This window comes from Microtus oregoni, unplaced genomic scaffold (assembly GCF_018167655.1).
Source record: "Microtus oregoni isolate MIOR12 unplaced genomic scaffold, Mior012 000105F_ref0000443, whole genome shotgun sequence".
In the NCBI taxonomy this organism is placed as follows: domain Eukaryota; kingdom Metazoa; phylum Chordata; class Mammalia; order Rodentia; family Cricetidae; genus Microtus; species Microtus oregoni.
In genome coordinates this window covers 1,074,986-1,094,996 of record NW_024544720.1, presented here as the reverse complement: position 1 = coordinate 1,094,996, position 20,011 = coordinate 1,074,986, and the positions used below count along the sequence as shown (strand labels likewise).

Sequence of the window (20,011 nt, the reverse complement as noted above, 5' to 3'; positions counted from 1 at the left end):
TTTCTGTGTGTGTGTGTGTGTGTGTGTGTGTGTGTGTGTGCGCGCGTGCGCATACATGCACAATAAAAGGCATTGCCGTTGGAGTTTCAGGCAGTTGTATTCCCTCCAAAGTGGGTTCTGGGATCTGAACTCGGATTCCCTAGAAGAACAGCAAGGGCCCTGAGCCATCTATCCATCTCTTGGACTTTCGCTCCTTAGTTTGAGTAAACCATGTGTTTTCTTGTCCCCCTAGCAGCGATTGGTTAGCACAGCAGTCCTTTCTTAATTGAGAGAAAGCTGCAGATGGGGCCCCTGCCCTGCCTGCTGTCCTCAGCGTAATCCCTCAGAACCAGGCCCTCTTTCTTGGTCCAGGCTTTAATGTGTTGTACGCGTTTGCTGTTCACAGGACTTCAGGATGCCTTTGACAGTGACTGGGAAACTGGGAGGATCATGCCAAACAATTACAAAAATGGGTCGGACGATGGGGTCCTCGCCTACAAGCTCCTGGTGCAGACCGGCAGCCGAGACAAGCCCATCGACATCAGTCAGGTATCCCACTGTTCCACTGTGAACAACCTCTGGGCAGCTGACCTGCGGAAACTGGGCTGGCGGGGTGGCATTCCCTGGTTGTTCCGTGAGGACCTGAAATGATAGGAGGTGGTAACTGTGTGACCCCAAGCCGGCCAGAAGGCTTCCCTTTCCCTTTTTGTCAAGAGAGGGGACGGACGCCATAGCGATGATGGTGTTGACAGTGCAGGCTTTTCCCAGTGACTCTTCCTGTAATGCTCATCAGTATGGTGTATTCAGACAGGGGACAATAATGGATTTGTGGTTGGGTGGGTGGGCAGCTTAGGAGATCAGAGAAGTCACTTGGGCCCAAGAGTAGATGGTGAGTACAGGCAGCTTGCTGTGGTCTGAACATAGCAGACGGGTACGCACACTGCCCACCTTGCTCAGCCCTCAGGAGTGAAAGCTCTTCCCTTTGATAGTATTCTGTATCTGAAGCACCTGGACTCTAGCATATTTGGTTTCCTCAGGCATGTTCAGGGGTACATTTGCACCCTGGATTTGGAGTGAGTTCTAGGACTCTTTGTGGGTAGTAGTTTGCTTTCTCTGTCTTTGGGCAGAAACTGTCGTGTTAATCATCTCGGCAGCCCTGTATACTATCTTCTCCCTTTTGCTGGCGCTAAAGGCGACAGATTTACAAAGTACATGGTTCAGTCATTGTGGAGTGTGAGGTTTGGTGCTTTATAGTGGCATGCAACAGGCTGTCGGGTCTGACAAGGGTATGGCAGACCAGCCTGCCTGACAGGATAGCAGAGACATACTGAATTGGACTTAGGGATCAGGGAGTCTGTGGGATGCCTGTGGTGGGGCCAGGCACCAAGATACCATTTCCTCTCCCGGGAGAAAGAAGAGCATGCCGCGTGCACGGAGGCCAGGAGCTGTGCTATGTAATTCCAGAGACAGTCTGAGGACCTACAGTTGTTAGCGATCCCGTGGATTAATTGAATCCAGATCCCTGCCGTCTACGTCTCTCCCTCTCTTCCACGCTCTTTATTCCTCCACACTCTTTCTCTGTGAGCTGCTGTCACTGGTGATTTTCATTTTGTTAAAAAAGACCGAACGTTGGAAGGAGGCCTGGACCTAAAGTAAACAGGAAATTTTTTTTTTCGGTGTATCTACCATATTTATAATCCGCACTTCGTCTCATAGTGTCTTTGACTCGAGTAAAGCCCACAAGATCTACTGTGGGAGCATATGTGGCCCCTGAATCTGACCAGGGCTCAGAAGTGAGATTACTCAGAGAGGCCCTGGCTTTGCATCATTGTCTTCCCCTCTCTGGCAGTGGGCATTTTTTGAACGTGCAGGTCATCGGAGGCTGTGTTAGCAAAATTTATACAGATGTTGTTTTATTTTATAGCCCCTGCATTTACTGGGTGGTATTTCCTTCAGTGTTAACAACAGAGGTTAACTACACACAGACGTGGATGGGGATGCTTGCCAGGTTCCCCCCCCTCCCCGCCCCTCCTATAAATATGTTTTTCCAGATTGTTCTTTACCCGTCTTGGCTGCAGACAGTCTCTTTTAGCATTCAGATTTAATTGGTTCAGCCAATTCCTGGGCCATCTGCAGAACCGTGTGTTTGCTGTAAACACACTGGTGATTGCATCCCCCAATAAGTGCATTTTGAAAGACATCAAAGGTATTCTTGTGGGACTTGGGGCACTGTCAAGCCATGGGTATTCTGCTGTTTGTTGGAAAAGTGGGTACAAAGCTCTGGTCTCCCAGCAGGAGTGTGTTTTACCCCACAGCCCACTCTGAATGACCTCTGTTCTTCCCGTTTTGTAGCTGACTAAACAGCGTCTGGTGGATGCAGATGGCATCATTAATCCCAGCGCTTTCTACATCTACCTGACGGCCTGGGTCAGCAACGACCCCGTGGCTTATGCCGCCTCGCAGGCCAACATCCGGCCTCACCGACCAGAGTGGGTCCACGACAAAGCCGACTACATGCCGGAGACCAGGCTGAGGAGTAAGTAGCCGTCTGTCCAGAGAGGCTGGGCTTTCTCAGAGGCTCCTTTCGCTGCTGCCTGGAGCTCAGCAACAGCCTCCTTCACTGACACTACCCAGGGTTCAAAAGTGTAAATAGAACAATATATTTCTCTTAGTTTAAAACTCCGGGAGACAGATGAGGGTGTGTAATGGAATACAGCCCTGTACTCTCACTTTGAGAAATAAGCGTTTCTAACCTCCTTTTGTAGCTCGAACGCCAGGCGTTTCTCGTGATGCCAGCTGGTCCATGTGAAAGTGGGGGACGCCTCCATGCTGAGTGTTATTTTACTATTGCCGAGTTTTATCGCTAGGGATTATATGTTTATCTTAACTTTGTCAACTCTGGTGTTGAAGGGATTTTTGGCATGTTGGGTCATTTCTATAAGCCACCAAGCACCTGTGCTCTGTCAGAGCTGTTTAAACTGGACAAGGAAAGTCTGTATACATCAGTGTTCTCCTCTTCCCTTCACCCCTAAGCCCAGGGTTTGAAAGGTGGCTCTGTGTGGATTTAGCCTGCATTTATGTTAGAGATGTTAGTAGCAGCGTAGGCTTTGGGTGTGGGGCCAAGAGAAGACATGAGAAAGAAGACGGGTCCCTTTGCAAACGGGGCAGGCAGCTCTCTGAACTCCCCTGTACTAACCCCCAGAGACTGGTGGCAAGCAGCCAAGGCCTGTCTTAATGAAAATTTATAGTTGAGATTATAATAGGGGCAAATCATGTTTAGCAAGTCAACTGAATGACCCCAAAGGGTGTGGAACACACAGGGCAGTAACTAAATGCTTGTTGTGTGAGGATTTCTTCCCCTCTTGCTGAAGACTTAGCATTGCATTAGAAAAGCGGGAAAGGTTTAAGTCGCCAGGTCACTAAAGGACAAGAAAAGTCAAGTGTCTTTTTCTGCAAGGCATGACTCTGGGATTATTTGGGTCTTACAAATGGTCAGGGAGAGCAAATTGGACGTGGAAACGAAAGGTTGACATTTAAGTCCTACTACGGCATTTAGAGTTCTCACAAATGGTAGCTGCTTCTGGAATAATAAAATCAGAGGCTTAAAGATATACAGATTACAGGGCCTTCCACTGCCCATCCCACTCTTACCCCTTTGCTACCACCTGATAAAATCAAAGGGTTGGTTCTGGGCTCAGGACACGGCTCAGTGGGTATGAGCTTGCCACACAAGCGTGAGGACTGGGTTTGAATCCCCAGAACCCACATGAAGCTGGATGTGGTAGCACATCTGTAATCCCAGTGCATAAGGCAAGATGAGACGGGGTGGGAAATGTGTCTGGAAGCTTCAGGGCCAGCCAGCCTGGAATATGCACAGCAAGCAGCAAGAGACTTTTGACTAAGAAGGTAGAAGGAGAAGATTGACATCCAAGGTCGCTCTCCGACCTCCACACGTGTGCCTGAATGCACAAGCGCGTACACACACAGTGAGAACAAACGGATTGTTAGTGAGAAGTTTTAAACCAACTCTGAATGTTGCAAAGGCCCAGATCATTGTTTGTCCGTTTTGTTGGAAGATGGGTAATGAATGCACTTTGGGGGAGTTCCCGTCTCTGTATTTCACATCCAGCATCTGTGGCATTGGGGTGGTGGAGGCTCTTCACCCGGGAGCCCTCACTCACACCGCTTCTCCTTTGTCCAGTCCCAGCAGCAGAACCTATTGAGTACGCTCAGTTCCCTTTCTACCTCAACGGCCTACGAGACACCTCAGACTTCGTGGAAGCCATCGAAAAAGTGAGGATCATCTGTAAGAACTACACGAGCTTGGGGCTGTCCAGTTACCCCAACGGCTACCCCTTCCTGTTCTGGGAGCAATACATCAGCCTGCGCCACTGGCTGCTGCTAGCCATCAGTGTGGTGCTGGCCTGCACGTTCCTAGTGTGCGCGGTCTTCCTGCTGAACCCCTGGACGGCTGGGATCATTGTGAGTTTACCATAAGGGTCTTTATAGAAGTCGGATTCCTTTTGGCATAGCTCTTTCTGCAGCCGGGAAGTTTTGTTTATGTCTGGGCCTTTGGAGGAGGAGGGTATAGATTGCATCATCTGTAAGATATTTATTCTACTTGAGGTGGTGAGGTTCATGGGGAAGGTAGAGCCCCTAATGGCCGGAATCTCTGTCCCCTCTCACACAGCATTAAAACGTCCTCGTGTAAGATAGGAGACTTTGTAAGCCCACTGCGTAAAGGCACTGAAATTTTATTAAAGAAAATAACCAAAGCATAACTGATTTTCTAATTCTGAAGTCTTATTTAGGGCCTCATCCCAGCCCTAACCATGTGTGGCAGTGTGTTACGGGGAAGCATGCACAGAGAAGTTAGGACAGTTGCACGGGTGGGGGTGACACCTGGGCCCTTTGTGCACAATGAACACTAACTCTGGGGAGATGGAACTGCCTCTCATCGTCAGTTTACCCTCAGATTTGAAGTGAGTCTCGTGTAGAGACTAAAATCCTGGCATTGTTTAAGTTCCGTGAACTGTGGTATAGCCTTTAAAATGCCAGAATTACAAAAACAGGTTTTGTTTCTGTGCTGAGTCTGGGCAACAGGTACATGAAAGGTAAATGTTTAGTCTGCAGAGGTCTTCGCAGCACTTAAGCCATGGACGGCATCCATCTTCCACTGTTCCTCCCTACCTCTGCCACCACCCACTGCCCTATCCCCAAGCGAGAAAGTTCATTTTCTTTCCTTCCTCTATGTGGCAGAAGTGTGGGGGGAGGGAGGTTCACAAGAACCTCCTTGGCCCAAGAAACTCCAAAGTTCTGCACTCATTTTTACAAGGAAGATGAAAGGCTCTGAAGCCTTCCCTTAAACCTGAGGGTCTGTGCTGTGACCCTAGCCGTTCCTATCTCTTGAAAGCACAAAGGCCCCGTAACCTGACACGTGTCCCCAGTTTCTTCCTTTGGTCTCCAACCAAAGCACAGTTCCTTTACCTACAAAAACCTTTATCCACCCGATCCTATCTGCTTTCTTTAGGTTACAGACTATAACAATCAAAAATACTGCAGTATGAACTCACTTTCTGGTGCTTACGGTTAAAGCCTTGTTGTGAACCACAGTAGCCCTAGGTGTTGGCTCTGGGAGCCCCGTGTGCCAGAGACTGCTGGGGCTCAGCTTGGGTCTATTAAAGCAGTACTGTATTTGAGTCACCTACGTTCACCCCCTGTATTGTGTTACTGAGTTGTCTCTAGTAACTGTTGCTGATGAAATATAATGGGTAAAGGCTGGGCTCTCATGGTCTACTTCTTCATAGATGGTTCAGGGTGTGCTCCCTTCCTAGGATAGGAATATTAGAAAAATAATTTGCAAAGAGTATTAAACTGGTGGATAGCAAGATAGCTCGGTCAGGCTGGGTGTGGCGGTGTGTGACGAGGGAGGAGGCCTGACCAGCCCGGCTAGCCTGATAGTAAATTCCAGGTCTCAGTGAGAGAACCTGTCTCAGTGGAGGCTCCAGAGAACACCTCCCAGCTTTAGTTCTAGCTTCCATGTGTGTGCATACACATACAAATACACACCACGCACAAACACACACACACTAAACTTTGTCTTAAACCGTTTTTTTAGCCTGGACAGTAAGTTGTCCTAACATCTCCTTTGCAGTAGGAAGTTGAAATATAAGACATGAAGTTGTCCAGAGGTAAAGGAAGTCAGTATTTTTCCATAGTATTTCAATGACAGGTTACATTGTTGCTCCCATGTTGGGATTGTTGGTTTGCCCCTCCTAGTGTACCTGGTGCCACCTTACTAATTGCTGCGTGCCCTTTTCAAGGTCATGGTCCTGGCTTTGATGACAGTTGAGCTCTTCGGCATGATGGGCCTCATTGGAATCAAGCTGAGCGCTGTGCCTGTGGTCATCCTGATCGCGTCTGTCGGCATCGGAGTGGAGTTCACCGTCCACGTGGCTTTGGTATGGGGCCTTCTTAACCTGGGCCTTCGTCTCCCATATGTCAAGCACAGTTCTCCCTACAGAGTCCGAAATGTTTGAGGGTTCTTAGTCCCTTGGGGAGTCCTAGATAAGATACACGGGGAGTGAAAAGGGCTGCACGCCACTGCAGTCTGTAAGGGCTGTGCACATCGATGCAGTAGCACTCCTATCCCGGAGTTGTCACTGTTGTCCCGAGACAGTCTGTGTGTTTAGGTGAACATCCACACAGTTTTAAGTACAGTCATAAAGTGGGGATAAATACAACAAGACCACCCTCAGAGGCCTGGTGGGGATAGCGTAATTGAGGGTGAGGTGAGTTGGCAGCCGCAGAAATACCCTGGGGCCTGTGACTGAGCTCAGGTGCACAGCCCTGCAGAGCCTGCTCTTCCACCTCAGCCCACCCAGCTCTGTAGACCTCCCAGCTCTGATGCATCCATGCAGCAGAACACAAGAACCAGGGACGCTTTCACAGGGACCTTGGCCTTCTGTTTTTACACACTGCCTGTGTTGGAAGAAATTAACCTGAGAGAGAGGCTAGAATCCAATAAATGAGCCAGCTATCCACACTGATGAGAAAATTGGTCAAAAGCCTTGCAGCAAGCGGTGTGCAGTTTACGTTCTGACTACAGCTGTGCTCACATCTCAAGTACCTGGGGCTAATAGAGGCATTCAGTAAATACGTATTGACCGGTATAGTGTTTGCAATGCCCGAGCTGGAAACTCAGCTCTCAGCCGGAACTAAGGGATGCTGGCTTTGCTTTTCCAGCATGTGCTTGGAGCTGAGCACGTGGTGTGTGCCTTCTGCAGCCTCTCAGAGCTGTGATTGCACTCACAGGTTGTGGATTGGCTGTTCAGAAGGAATGTTTTGAGGCTATTAGTAAGATGATGATTTAGAATCAGTATATTAGGTAAGTATGTGTACACGCGCGCACACACACACTTGGAGAGGCTGGAGGGTAACAGATACTCTTATTGAGGCACCATTCACCCTATTTTGGGGGACAGTCTCTCACTAGTCTAGAATTCACTGAGTAGGTTAGGCTTACTGATCAGCAGAGTCCAGAGATCTACCTGCTGGGATTATAAGCCTGGACCACCATGCTTTGGGTTTTGTTCAAGATATGCATCTTCACTAACTGTGGCTCAATATGAATGGGGTGTTGTCATGAAACCAAGTACACATGCAGCCTCCAATATTTCAGGCAGACCTGAGGCTGAGACTTTAGCTCAGTTGGGGGAGGACTTGCCTAGCTAGTAAAAGCTCACAACTACCTGTAACTCTAGCTCCATTGGATCTCATGTCCTCTTTCCTGTCCTCTGTGGGCACCGGGCAAGCACATGGTACACAGACATACACCCATATGCGTAATACTTTTCTTTAGAAGACCTAGTAAACAATGCTTTATTTCTTTAATATCATGACATTTTAAAAAATCATCTTTTTGGCTTTATTGCTACATTTTCGATTATTTTTTTTTTAACAATAGAATAGTCTCTTTGTAGTGTCTCTACCTACCTAACATGAACTTAAGAATTACTTCTGGGGTGGGGGGGTTATAGCTGGGTTGGTAATATGCTTGCCTCACCTGCTGGAGGCCCCAGGCTCTATCCTCAACACCCCATAAACCAGGCATAGTAGCACACACCTGTAAACCTAAGTACTCTAGACGTGGAGCCAGGGGGATTACGCGCAGGGTCGTTCTTGTGTAATAGTGAGTTTGAAACCAACCTGAGATACAAGAGAAGATGATAAAACCCAGGTGTAGACAGAGCTGAGCACTTCACCACGTGCATCCAGGAGTGTGACCGTCTCCCTTCTTCCTTTGCTCAGGCCTTTCTGACAGCCATTGGTGACAAGAACCACAGGGCTATGCTTGCCCTGGAGCACATGTTCGCTCCTGTTCTGGACGGTGCTGTGTCCACTCTGCTGGGCGTGCTGATGCTTGCAGGGTCCGAATTTGATTTCATTGTCAGGTAAGCAGAAGTGGAGTAGAAAGCCTGTATGGCTTATTCCTCTGTCGGGTAGGTAGCACATCTCAGCCTGTCTGAGGCCCACAGACAAGCTCTCTCAGAAGCTTTCTAGTCTGGCAGTATCTTGGAAAGCGGAAGGGCAAAGGTTAGAGCAGAGGCAACTCCACAGCCTGAAGCTAGAATCACCTGGTATTCCAAGTGTTGAGTCTACAGAGAGATGGCTGCAGGTTCCGATAATTAACTGTGTTCAGCTTTGGTTCTCTCTTCAGAACTACAGGAGGGGCTGGGGATGTAGCTCAGCGGAGGGCTTGGCCTGCACGAAGCCTTGGATTCTATCCCCCACACCACGTAAAGCTCTATAGCCCCTGTTCTTGGCTGTATACTGAGTTTGAGGACAGACAGAGACGCATGAGACCCTGCCTTAAAATATAGAAAGAGAACTTAGCATACCTCCAGTGTGGTCACCTAGCTGTAAACGTTACACAGGCGATGAGTACGGTGTACCCAGATTGTGTGTTTGGGTCCCTTCTGAGTCTTCGTCAGTGCTGAACCTCTGACTTCAGGGACTCCAAACCTGGCCTGTGTACTCCTCTTGGATCACAAGGCAGGATTTTGCTACTTGGTATTGATGGAGGAAGGTCATTGGCTAATAAAGGCACTGCCCTGGCCCATTTTATTGGTTAGAGGATAGGTGGGAGGAGTAAACAGAACAGGACGCTGGGAGGAAGAGAAAGTGAGTTCAGACTCCACAGCTCTGCTCTCCGGAGCAGACGCCTCAGCAGAGACGCCATGCCCTGCTCCCTGGCAGACACACGCGATGGTCTGACCCAGGATGGACATAGGCTAGAATCTTCCTGGTAAGCGCACCTTGGGGTGCCATACACAGATGATTAGAAATGGGCTAAATTAATATGTGAGAATTAGCCTAGAAGAGAATGGGCCAAGCATTGATTAAAAGAATACAGTGTCCGTGTAATTATTTTGGGGCATAAGCTAGCCGGGCAGGCGGCTGGGGTGTTGGGGACGCAGCCCTGCCGCCGCCCCTATTACTTCATGGTATGGATGGGTAAGATGGTGACTTTTCCAAAGTATAAAAGACAGTGAGTTTTCATTTTGAAAAAGCGTCTTCAGATTGGAACCAGAAGGAAACTGTACTCTCTCAACGGTGCTGTTGACTTCACAAGCTGTCTGCTCCTAGGTAGAAAACCATGGTCTGTTGCAAAGAGGCCAATCCAGCATCCTCAGTATGTAAGATACTAGCGTGTCTTTAGAATAAGGCAGAGCCCAGAGAGTGTGTACAATGCGCCACACGTCTGGAGACATTACCTAATCAGGCTGTTCTTGGTAGCATTGTTTGGTTTTTCTTTTATTGGTACTCTTCAAAACAGAATTGCACTGTGCTTTGCTCTGGGCTAAAACTTCTGTAGAGTTTGGCTGCTCCTCAGGCCATGCCTCAGGAAAAATACTACTGTGTATTTAAGTCAGGAAAGAGTGAGGAAGACTAGAAAATGGTTTTTAAGGGGTTGGGGGTTGGGGGTTTTGTTTATGAAACAAGTCTCATGTAGTTTAGGTTTGCTTCATTCTTGTTATGTAGCAGAGAATAGCCTTGAACTTCTGATTGTCCTGCCTCAGCCCCCGAAGTGCTAAAAGTATTGGCGTGTGCCACCACATCTGGCTCTTATCAAGATTTACACTTACACAGGCCAGCCAAGGAGGGAAGCTCACTTTTCCAGACGAAAAGCGGGCTTTTAGCTAGAAGTTGTAGCTGAAGATTAATACAAGACAAGCATTAGCTACATTGGGGGTGTAGCTCAATGATACAACAAGTACCTGGCTAAGCTGCATGGGGCGAGTCGGTTCAATCCCCACCACCAGAGGAGGGAAAAGAAAGGACCAGTCTTGAGGCATAGCCCACTGGGCAGCCAAGCTTCCAGAGTATCCATCTTTCTGGATGAGGACATGGTTGGCTCACTGTTTGGGGGTAGAGTAAGCTGAGGTTGGATCATTTCAGTGTAGACCAGCATTCTCTGTGAGACACTTCCTGATAATCTGGGGCTATTAAGGTGCAGACTGACAGGGGCCTTTCCAGACAGCTCTCCCGTGAGCCCGAGCATGCGAGTTTTCACACAGCCTACTGACAGGTTAGCAAATTGGTCAGTAGGGTCTCCTTTGCCAAACACTGGTGAGGTAGCTGGCTTGACTTAGATCTTGATTAGGTTTGCCTTGTTTTAAAGTTGGTTTGGCACTTCTCTGCATGCCCTTACACAGGTTCTAGCTTTGTCTTTCTGGTACCAAGCTTTGGCATGGTCTCTGGGCTCTTCCAACACAAAGGCGATACCAGCCTCTTGAGTGCCATTTTTTGTGACTACTGGCAAGTAGCACATAACCTTCTTGGTTGTGTGACGTATACTCTGCTGGGATTGGGAGATTCAAGTCTCGGCAGGCAGTTCAAAGCCAAGAGAAATAAATGGAGGGTGTGCTGGAACCTTGCAGGTTAGCCGAGAAGCTAGCGCCCAGCTCTACAATGGACACAACAAAGCAGAGCCCATTTCCTCGCTGTCCTTGCTGGGGCTGTGCTCCTCCCCGCCCAGAGATATCAGGGTTCCTGTTTCAAGCACTTAGAAGGGCTTCCCATTTTCTAAAACAGGGCGGATAAAGTCCTCACTGGAGTTGAATAGATGAGCAGACACTGTATACATGAAGCCGTCAGGAATCTAATTGGTCTGTTTATGCTGCAGCTAGATGGATGGGATGCAAATGTCTTAATGCCTGCCGCTGATATATGCCTCCGCTGAAAGTCCCACAGTTTACGTTAGAGCAAGACGTTGGCGGCTTGGGTTTTTACTAATGCAACTCAGCGGGTTTTAGTGTTTACAATAGCTGTGAGGTATTTGTATTTTTATAGGGATTCTCTCTCCTTTCATCTGATGTCAGAACATACATAGACATGGCATTGCAGGGTGGCTGTTCAGTTTTATGGTCCGGGGCACCATTAACAGATAGATATTTGGCCCTCCCTCTTTCTTTCCAGAACATCCTAACCCCACCCCCACCCCCCCAGCCCAGTTCCATCAAAGCCCTAGAAATCATTAGTTCCAGAGAAGCATCCTTGCGTGGAGCGTGCACCCTCCAGCTGTGCATAGTGCTGGCCAGAAGCGGCCCCTGGCTGACAGGTTTACCTTGGGTATTCTTGAAGGATCCCAGACCTTTAGCCCTCAATGGTGGGAACGCAGAACTCGTTCTCCACTCTCCCTCTTCTGCCGTGGTGCTTCAGCCTTTCTGTTTGAATTGGCTGACGCAAAACAAGAGTATTCAGAGATGCTAAAGTGTTCAACAAAAGATTGGCCCGCAGAGCAGCCTGCCATTGTGGAGTGCCCTCGCCCCGCACAATGCCCCGGCTCCCATAGAATGGGCAGGGTTTTCTTTGCAGAGCTGGTTCCTGTGTTCTAAAAAAAGGTTGCAATCGGAGCTATTTGGTAAAACTGGAACCCAGAGAATTCTAGGCAGAAAGTTGTGATTAATGAAAGCCCAGGGAAACCCTTACCTGATGCGCTGGAGACTTAATTAGAGATTCTGCCGTAAGAGGCAGGGGCATTTCACAGTGGATTAGCTGCCTGCAGAAGCGGGCTGCTTTTCCTCCTGGGCCAAATTGTTTAAATTCTACACCCTTCACTTCATTTGTTTAAATTCTACACCCTTCACTTCATTTGTTTAAATTTCTGCTGGGTTTTCGTGAGCGGGGCCCCTCGGCATTGTCTCTGTGCTTTCAGGATGTTCAGCCATTCATTTCACATTCCATATTTCTGTGTTGGTGGAACACGTTCATAAATAACATTACAGGCATGAGATTTCAGCAAATTAACAAACTAATTTTTTTTTCCTTTCATGAACTAACACTCTAGTGTGTGGAACGTCCTCCGCGGAGTCGTAGGGTTAAAAAAGAACAAAACCCCACACTAATCTTGTGTTAGAGTTTGAACTGCAGTTTTGTGGCTGACTTTTCAGAGCAGTGGGATTGTTGAGCTGAGCCCTTGGTGCAGAGTAACATTTGGTGCCTGGAGGGCAGAACGCTTGCTTTTCACACTGACGGTCCCACTTCCCTTTTGTTTTCCAGATACTTCTTTGCTGTCCTGGCAATCCTCACCGTCTTGGGGGTTCTCAATGGACTGGTTTTGCTGCCTGTCCTCCTGTCCTTCTTTGGACCCTGTCCTGAGGTCAGTGATTACCAGGGTGAGGCATTCACCCCACAAGCCACCTCCTTTCCCCAGTCCCCATTTAGATATTTAGGTTCTGCTGATGGCGTGACCTCTTTAGTAAATATTGAGCAACAGTGGCTGTTTTACTGTTGCGCTTGAGAGCTCAGGCTGGGGGCTCGGGAGCAAACTTTGCTTTAGGTCAGCAGATGGGCAGCTTTAGTCTTGGGGATGTGTAAAGGAAGGTTTTCTACTTCAGATAAGTGTGTGGGCTTAACAGGCGTAAAAGGCATCCGTCCTGCCTCTCTGGCGTTGGAAGACATAGGCACTGCTTTTATGCCAGTATCTTGAAGGTCTGCCAGATGGCAGGGAGAGGGGAGTAGATACAGGATGATGTGTGGGTTCTTCTGTCAGGTGACAGAGGATAATGAACTTTAAGATGGGCCAACAGATAAACGAAATGTAACACTTTTAATTGGGAATCTCCATAAACAGGTGTCTCCAGCCAATGGCCTGAACCGGCTGCCCACTCCTTCGCCTGAGCCACCCCCGAGTGTTGTCCGGTTTGCAGTGCCTCCTGGTCACATGAACAATGGGTCTGATTCTTCTGACTCGGAGTACAGCTCGCAGACCACTGTGTCTGGCATCAGCGAGGAGCTCAGGCACTATGAGGCACAGCAGGGTTCCGGAGGTCCTGCCCACCAAGTGATTGTGGAAGCCACAGAAAACCCCGTCTTTGCCCGGTCCACTGTGAGTCACCTGGGGTACTGGGAAGGATTCATCTTTCCTCTGGCAGTGGGCCAGGAGGTCCAGGGGAGGTCCAGGGAGATCTGAGCAGCAGATCTCACAGACAGATGGGTGCAGGAGAAAAGTGTATATACCATGTCAGATCACAGGAAACTGCCAGCATGCCATTCTTTGTAAACTATGACTGAAGCGGCAGTGTCCACATTGTTGCAGGGAGGCATAGCTGGCCTAGAATAAATACTCAAAGCCCTGGGGCTCATCCCCAGCCCCACCCTTAGTCAGCGTGGACTCAGCTGCAGGCCGTTACCCCTTTCCCCCTTTCTGCTTCTACCCCACCTACCATTTCAGAATATGAGGAAATGGAATAAATATTGTACTGCCATGAGAAGCTTTTTTTTTTCTTCTCATCTCTATTACCTTTAATTGGCCTTGGTACAAAATTATTTTAATTATTATCTAAGGCTTTCCCATAGCTTTGTGGCTTCAAGCTCTGACTGTTGTAGATGCCTGGAGATCTGTTGACGCTCAGAAGCATTCTGAGTTCTTCCCTTAATTCCAGAGGGTAGAGGAGTCGACAGGCTCCTTCCTTACCCACCCTAGCCCCCCAGTCAAGATATGCTCAGCCTTAAAGAGCCGAGGAAGGCTCCAAAGCTCCCCTTGCTTGCCCAAGGCCCCCACCGTCCTTACAGGAAATGTGTACTCAAGTCCCAGGCCAGAGCAGTCTTCCATGAAGGAAAGAGTGGCTGGCCAGTGAATTGTGTCGTCGTCGTGACCCCCCCCCCCCCCCCGCCCTCATGACGATGCCCTGCTGAGCTGCAGTGTGAATCTGGTTTTGTTCAGCGGGAGCCTAAAAATAGGTACAAGCTCAACGACTTTGAAGTTGGTCACGGTCCTTTTGATTGATGTGGCCACTGTGTTGCTCGGGCTTTGTACAGAGACCCAGAAACCAGATTCCTAATGGCCAGGCAGAGACAAATGCGTCTAACAGAACTATCAGTGATGGCAGAAGTTTGCATTCTGCTCTTCAGTATGTTAGCTCCTGGCCACACCTGGCTTGGGGCTGGGGGGCGGGGGTCAGGTGAAGCAAGGCTAATATATGGCCCAGACACTGGAACCTTGATGTCTCTAAAAGCTACTGTATATGATTGCTTATGTACCAGTATCCCACCCTGCCTCTTGGCCGTCCAGAGCCAGACACTTAGTATTTTTGTGGAAAAGAACCCAGGGTCTGGAGAGACTGGTCAGTTGGGTAGCTGGTTTGTGGATGTTCCTGAAGCTGTGGGCAGCAGCTATATGCCTCCAGACAGCTGTGCTGGAGCAGGCAGGATCCACACCCTGGATGTTACTAAAGGAGTGGGTTTTCCTCTGTGGGTGGAAGGACATCACCTTGCCTCCCTGTGCTCACCTGTGTCACCTCTGCAGGTGGTCCATCCTGAACCGAGACATCACCCTCCCTTGGACCCTCGACAGCAGCCGCACCTGGACTCTGGCTCCTTGTCCCCCGGACGACAAGGCCAGCAGCCTCAAAGGGACCCCCCTAGAGAAGGCTTGCGGCCACCCCCGTACAGACCGCGCAGAGACGCTTTTGAGATTTCTACTGAAGGGCGTTCTGGCCCTAGCAATAGGGACCGCTCAGGCCCCCGTGGGACCCGTTCTCACAACCCTCGGAACCCGACGTCCGCTGCCATGGGCAGCTCTGTGCCCAGCTATGGCCAGCCCATCACCACTGTGACGGCTTCCGCGTCTGTGACCGTCGCTGTGCATCCCCCACCAGGGCCTGGACGCCACCCCCGAGGGGGACCCTGTCCGGGCTACGAGAGCTACCCTGAGACTGACCACGGGGTGTTCGAGGACCCCCATGTGCCTTTTCATGTCAGGTGCGAGAGGAGGGACTCGAAGGTGGAGGTCATAGAGCTGCAGGACGTGGAGTGTGAGGAGAGGCCGTGGGGGAGCAGCTCCGACTGAGGCGTGTGCCCCAGGGGTGCTCTCCAGGGTTTCCTGAGCACTAGCACACCCCAGACTGGACCCTGGGGGACCTTTCCTCCCCAAGGCAAGGCTGGTGCGGCCAAACCAATACAGTTCCAAACTGGATTTCTAGTAATCTCTTGAAAGCAGTTTAGCGGCGTTACCTTGCGCCTGTTTGCCGCCGCCCACAGCAGTTCTAATGAGCACACAGATGACCCTGCAAGGTGAAGACAGGTGAAATGAATTTAGCTCCACAGTCAGCCCACTGTAGAGTTCCTGTGCTCTCAGTGTCCACCCGGAGTTACGGGCTGTGCGGTGTGAGAGGCACACAGCTCTGTGGTCGTGACCGTGATGTGACTTCCTTTTTTGTTTTCTTTTAAAGGGTAATTAAAATCTGAAGCAAAGAGGCCAAAGATTGGAAAAAAAAATAAATAAACCTGCCCCCACCTCTTTCCAGTACTGACTGCTTGAAGAAAACTGCTTGGAATTATGGGAAAGCAGTTTATTGTTACTGTAATTGATTGTATTATTTTGTGAAATATTTCTATAAATATTTAAGAGGTGTAAACATGTAATATACATGGAAATGCTGTAAAGTCTATGGCCTGGGGCCTCTCCACTCCTGCCCCGGAGTGGAGAGACCACAGGGGTCCCTCCCCCTGTGTACATTCGTCTCTGTGCCGCAACCAAGCTTAACTTAGTTTTTAAAATCTCCCAGCATATGTCGCTGCTGCTTAAATATTGTATAATTTACTTGTATAATTCTATGCAAATATTGCTTATGTAATAGGATTATTTGTAAAGGTTTCTGTTTAAAATATTTTAAATTTGCATATCACAACCCTGTGGTAGGATGAAATGTTACTGTTAACTTTTGAACACGCTATGCGTGATAATTGTTTAACGAGCAGACATGAAGAAAACAGGTTAATCCCAGTGGCTTCTCTAGGGATCGTTTATGCAGTTCTCAAGGGTGTGTTTCCGTGTGTGTGTGTGAATGTGTGATCTCTCAGTGTACTGTACTGTGATTTGTTTTGTTGCTCTTCTTGTTTCTCTTTGTTTCCTATGCCCTTAGTGCTGGCCTAGTCAAGCTGGGAAAGTCCAGGTCCCTTTCTGTCTCGGTGCTGGTGGAAGGGTGCACCTGTCATCTTTGATGCTTTTGGCAGCTCCTGAGGTCATGGGTAGTCCTCCAGGAACCTCCCCTTGTGCTTCAAAGAGAATACATTCTCATAGGTCCTAACGTGGGGTGTTCGGACCTCTGTGTATGGAACCAGCCACCTTCATTGGCAGTGAATCTCAGCTGGGTCACGAGCTGACACCCAAGAGAAGTGTGACATTCATTGTACCTTTCTGATGACCAACACCTACACACAGCCTCCCACCCCCATAACCCAGATACAGGCAGAAAAATCTACATCATTCAAGGTCTACACTCAGACCTTTAGAAATCTGAATCCCCCTCGCTAAATGGGCTGCCTGGTTGGGGTGTGCTGATGGTGGTACAGTCAGCTATTGTGGGACATGAACTTCTGAAGACTTCTCCACGTGTCCTCGTCCTCCTGTGCACACTCCTTTCCTTCTCCAATGTTAGAATTCATCCTGTGTGGTGTTCGTGGACGAGCAGGAAAATGCTGTCCCATAACACTCTTTGAAGCAGATGTTAAATCTTGAAGTTTGATCCAGGTCTCTTTCCCTGAGGTTTAGGCTTCTTTGCCTCTGGCCAGAGACTAGTAGACGGTAGTGCAGTACCCTCCCTTGTGAGTGAGCACCGAAGGCTTGTGTCAGAGGAAGGAAGCTTGTGTCCCATGGAAGCTACTGTGAGGAGTGCACTCTGCATGCAGTTTCCTTCCATCCCTCCTCTCCTGCGTGCACGTTTGTAAGGTACTGAGCCCCTAGTAGTACCAGCACTCTAGTAACCTCAGACCGTAACGCTCATCCCCAAACTGTAAGGTACTAATTGGAAGCCACCTGTGGCTACCATGCATGTGTGTGCGTGCGTGCGTGCGTGCGTGTGTGTGTGTGTGTGTATGCCAGAGGCCCTGGCCACCCACTGCTACTGTCTTAATGCCTGTCAAGCCACTGTCTGCCTACCCAAAACCAGCTCTGCTCAGATAACTTGCACCCTGAGTTGAGAAGGGAGATGTAAAATTCTGAAGCCGCTTCCCTGCAATTCTTGGTTGTGTCCATCACTCCTAAGCCTCGCTCGCGGCATAAGGAAGTTTGTACAGCCCTTGGGTTTCTGTGTGTCGTGAATTGCATCAGCCAAGGCAGGAAGGACGCAGAGCTGACAAGAGACTACAGTCTCGGAGTGTGTGTGTGTTCTCTGTCTCCTCATAGTTTTATTTTGTCTGTATTGTTTGTTCATTTGGATGTTTTAATTTTTAAGAGAAAAGATCTTTGCTGATATTTATAATTTTGTATCATAAGAATGTCCTCCAGAGTCTGTCATGCCAGTTTATAGCAACAAAAAAAATTGCAGGGATTTTATTTCTATTGGAAACACTATTGCGGTTATGTTTTACTTTTGAACAGAAGTTTTTATTTGTATAGAGTGCTTACTAATGTTAAATAGTTCAGAGTATATAACATCTACATTAAGGACTCATGGTAGGTTTTAGTGTCAGGAGTTTAAAGGAAATAAATATTCAAACTGGGTCTCGTTGTCTGCCAAATTGGGTGGGAATGAGTTTGTGTCATTTCAATTACAAAGATGAAAGTATGCCATATAATTTATTTATATGAAAATTTATTTTTGTAGTGTACATAGTAGTCACCAAGTCTTTTGACAGAAGTATATTTTTAAAGAATTTATATGTGATGAAATCCGTAATGTCTGGAACTTTGCTAAGACACGAGAGTGAGGACACCTTCCGTGGTAAATGGCTTCACGGAAGAGGACACATTTAACAGTGTTGAGAGAGAGTGCAGATGAGCAGCTAGCCGTGGGAAGAGGACACATTTAACAGTGTTAAGAGAGAGTGCAAGGAAGCAGCTAGCCGTGGGATTGGGAAGTGTTGGCGTGAGCTTTGTGACCTGGTATGGTTCTCAGATGAAAATGTACAAAACTCTCTAAATATTAATGTTCAAACACTGATAGAAATTCTAACATGAATAAAGATAATATAACTCGTTGGTTTATGTGCCTGTTTGTAGAATGTTCCTTAAAGTGTGCATATAAGAAGTTCCTGGCCGTCTGTGTGTGTTTCGTCTTGCTAGCCTTGTGGAAGCTGTTTTGTGTGTATTTATGGACCCTGAGAAAGTTCCTTAATGACCCTTTTAAGTGAGTGTTCCCTTTTCTTACCTTTCCATACACGTACTCAGGAAATATGTAAGGCCAAATTCAATCTAAACAGAATTGGTTTGGAGAGGTGGGCCGGCAGTTATATGGGTGCCTACTGTTCTTGCAGAGGGTCGCTAACAACAGTTAACTCCGGTGCCCGGGGATCTGATCAGGGCCCTCTTCTGGCCTCTACTGGCCTGTACACACACATGCCCACACAAAGACAATGATTTAAAAATTAGAAGTATTTTAAATACAAGACATCGATAGTAACACTAGCTGGTGATGTAGCATTAAATGACCTGAGACACCAGTAGTAACACTGTAGCTGACGATGTAGTACTAACACCTGAGATACCAGTATTAACACTATAGCTGGTGATGTAGCACTAACTCACCTGAGACACCAATAGTAACACTAGCTGGTGATGTAGTCCTCACTGACCTGGTACAGGATGGTTCTTCATTGTTGAATCTTTGATCTCTTGATCATTGTCATGAATGGCTGGAAACAACACCCCTGTTTGGGTGTTTTGTTTTTCAAGACAGGTTCTTGCTATCTAGTTCTGGTGATCTTGAAACTCACTTTGTAGACCAGGCTGGCCTCAAACTCACAGAGATCCACCTGCCTCTGCCTCCCAAGTGCTGGGATTAAAGGGGTGCACCAGTACTCCCAGCTTAACACCCCTGTTTTTAGTCACGTGTTTTGTATCTGTAAATACGTGATCAGGAAGGCCCAAACCATGCTGAAGATAGGAAAAGTCCTAGAGAGGGGCATCAGTCAGCTTTAGCTGAGACTTCCTTCTGGCTTTGTATGGATTTGTCAGAAGACAGCTATATCTGTGTCTGTACACACTGCTCACAGCTGCTTTCACGCTATAACAGCAGAATTGTGTAGTTTGCGGTGGTGATTGACTGGCCTACAGACCTTGAAATATATACTTTCTGGTCTTTAGGAAGAAACCTGCCAGTCCCTCTTAAGACAAGAAAGTATTTGGCCAAAGCTACTCGAGTGTGGTCCATGAATCAGCATGCCTTGGAAGCTTGCTGGAAAAGCCAGGATCCAGTGCTGCTCCAGACTCACTAAATCAGAGTCTGTGGGAGGGAAGCCCAGGAGTCTGCTTTAACCAGTGGTTCTGAAGCACCAGAAGAAACAATCTCTAAATTCCTTCCAGGCGGATGTGGCCTTGGTTCCCTAATGCAACTCAGGCTGAATGGCCAGCACAGGCCAGATTCTGGAAACAACCGAGATCCTGACTCTTCTGTGTGGTCTTTCCACAAAAACACATGTTCCTCTGTGGGAAAGAGTCAAGACCTGTGAACTTTGCATTTATGTCTGGGAGTCCAGGCAGAGGAATTCCCTTCCCAGGGTTCTGCCACACACAGCTGTGAGCAGG

The 20,011-nt window shown here is 48.3% G+C and overlaps 1 protein-coding gene across 3 annotated transcripts in view; it reads left to right on the top strand.

Annotated features, from left to right (window-relative positions):
• LOC121443344 (protein patched homolog 1-like) overlaps positions 1 to 18,472 on the top strand; it is a 58,712-nt gene extending 40,240 nt beyond the window's left edge. For all 3 annotated transcript variants that reach the window (XM_041645073.1, XM_041645074.1, XM_041645075.1), the window contains 8 exons: positions 386 to 528; positions 2,332 to 2,515; positions 4,181 to 4,461; positions 6,303 to 6,440; positions 8,290 to 8,432; positions 12,544 to 12,643; positions 13,118 to 13,372; positions 14,792 to 18,472. In XM_041645073.1, the coding sequence (XP_041501007.1) occupies positions 386 to 528; positions 2,332 to 2,515; positions 4,181 to 4,461; positions 6,303 to 6,440; positions 8,290 to 8,432; positions 12,544 to 12,643; positions 13,118 to 13,372; positions 14,792 to 15,334 (1,787 nt within the window). In that variant the 3' untranslated portion in view covers positions 15,335 to 18,472. The remainder of the gene's footprint in view (positions 1 to 385; positions 529 to 2,331; positions 2,516 to 4,180; positions 4,462 to 6,302; positions 6,441 to 8,289; positions 8,433 to 12,543; positions 12,644 to 13,117; positions 13,373 to 14,791) is intronic.
• The last annotated feature ends 1,539 nt before the right edge of the window (positions 18,473 to 20,011 follow it).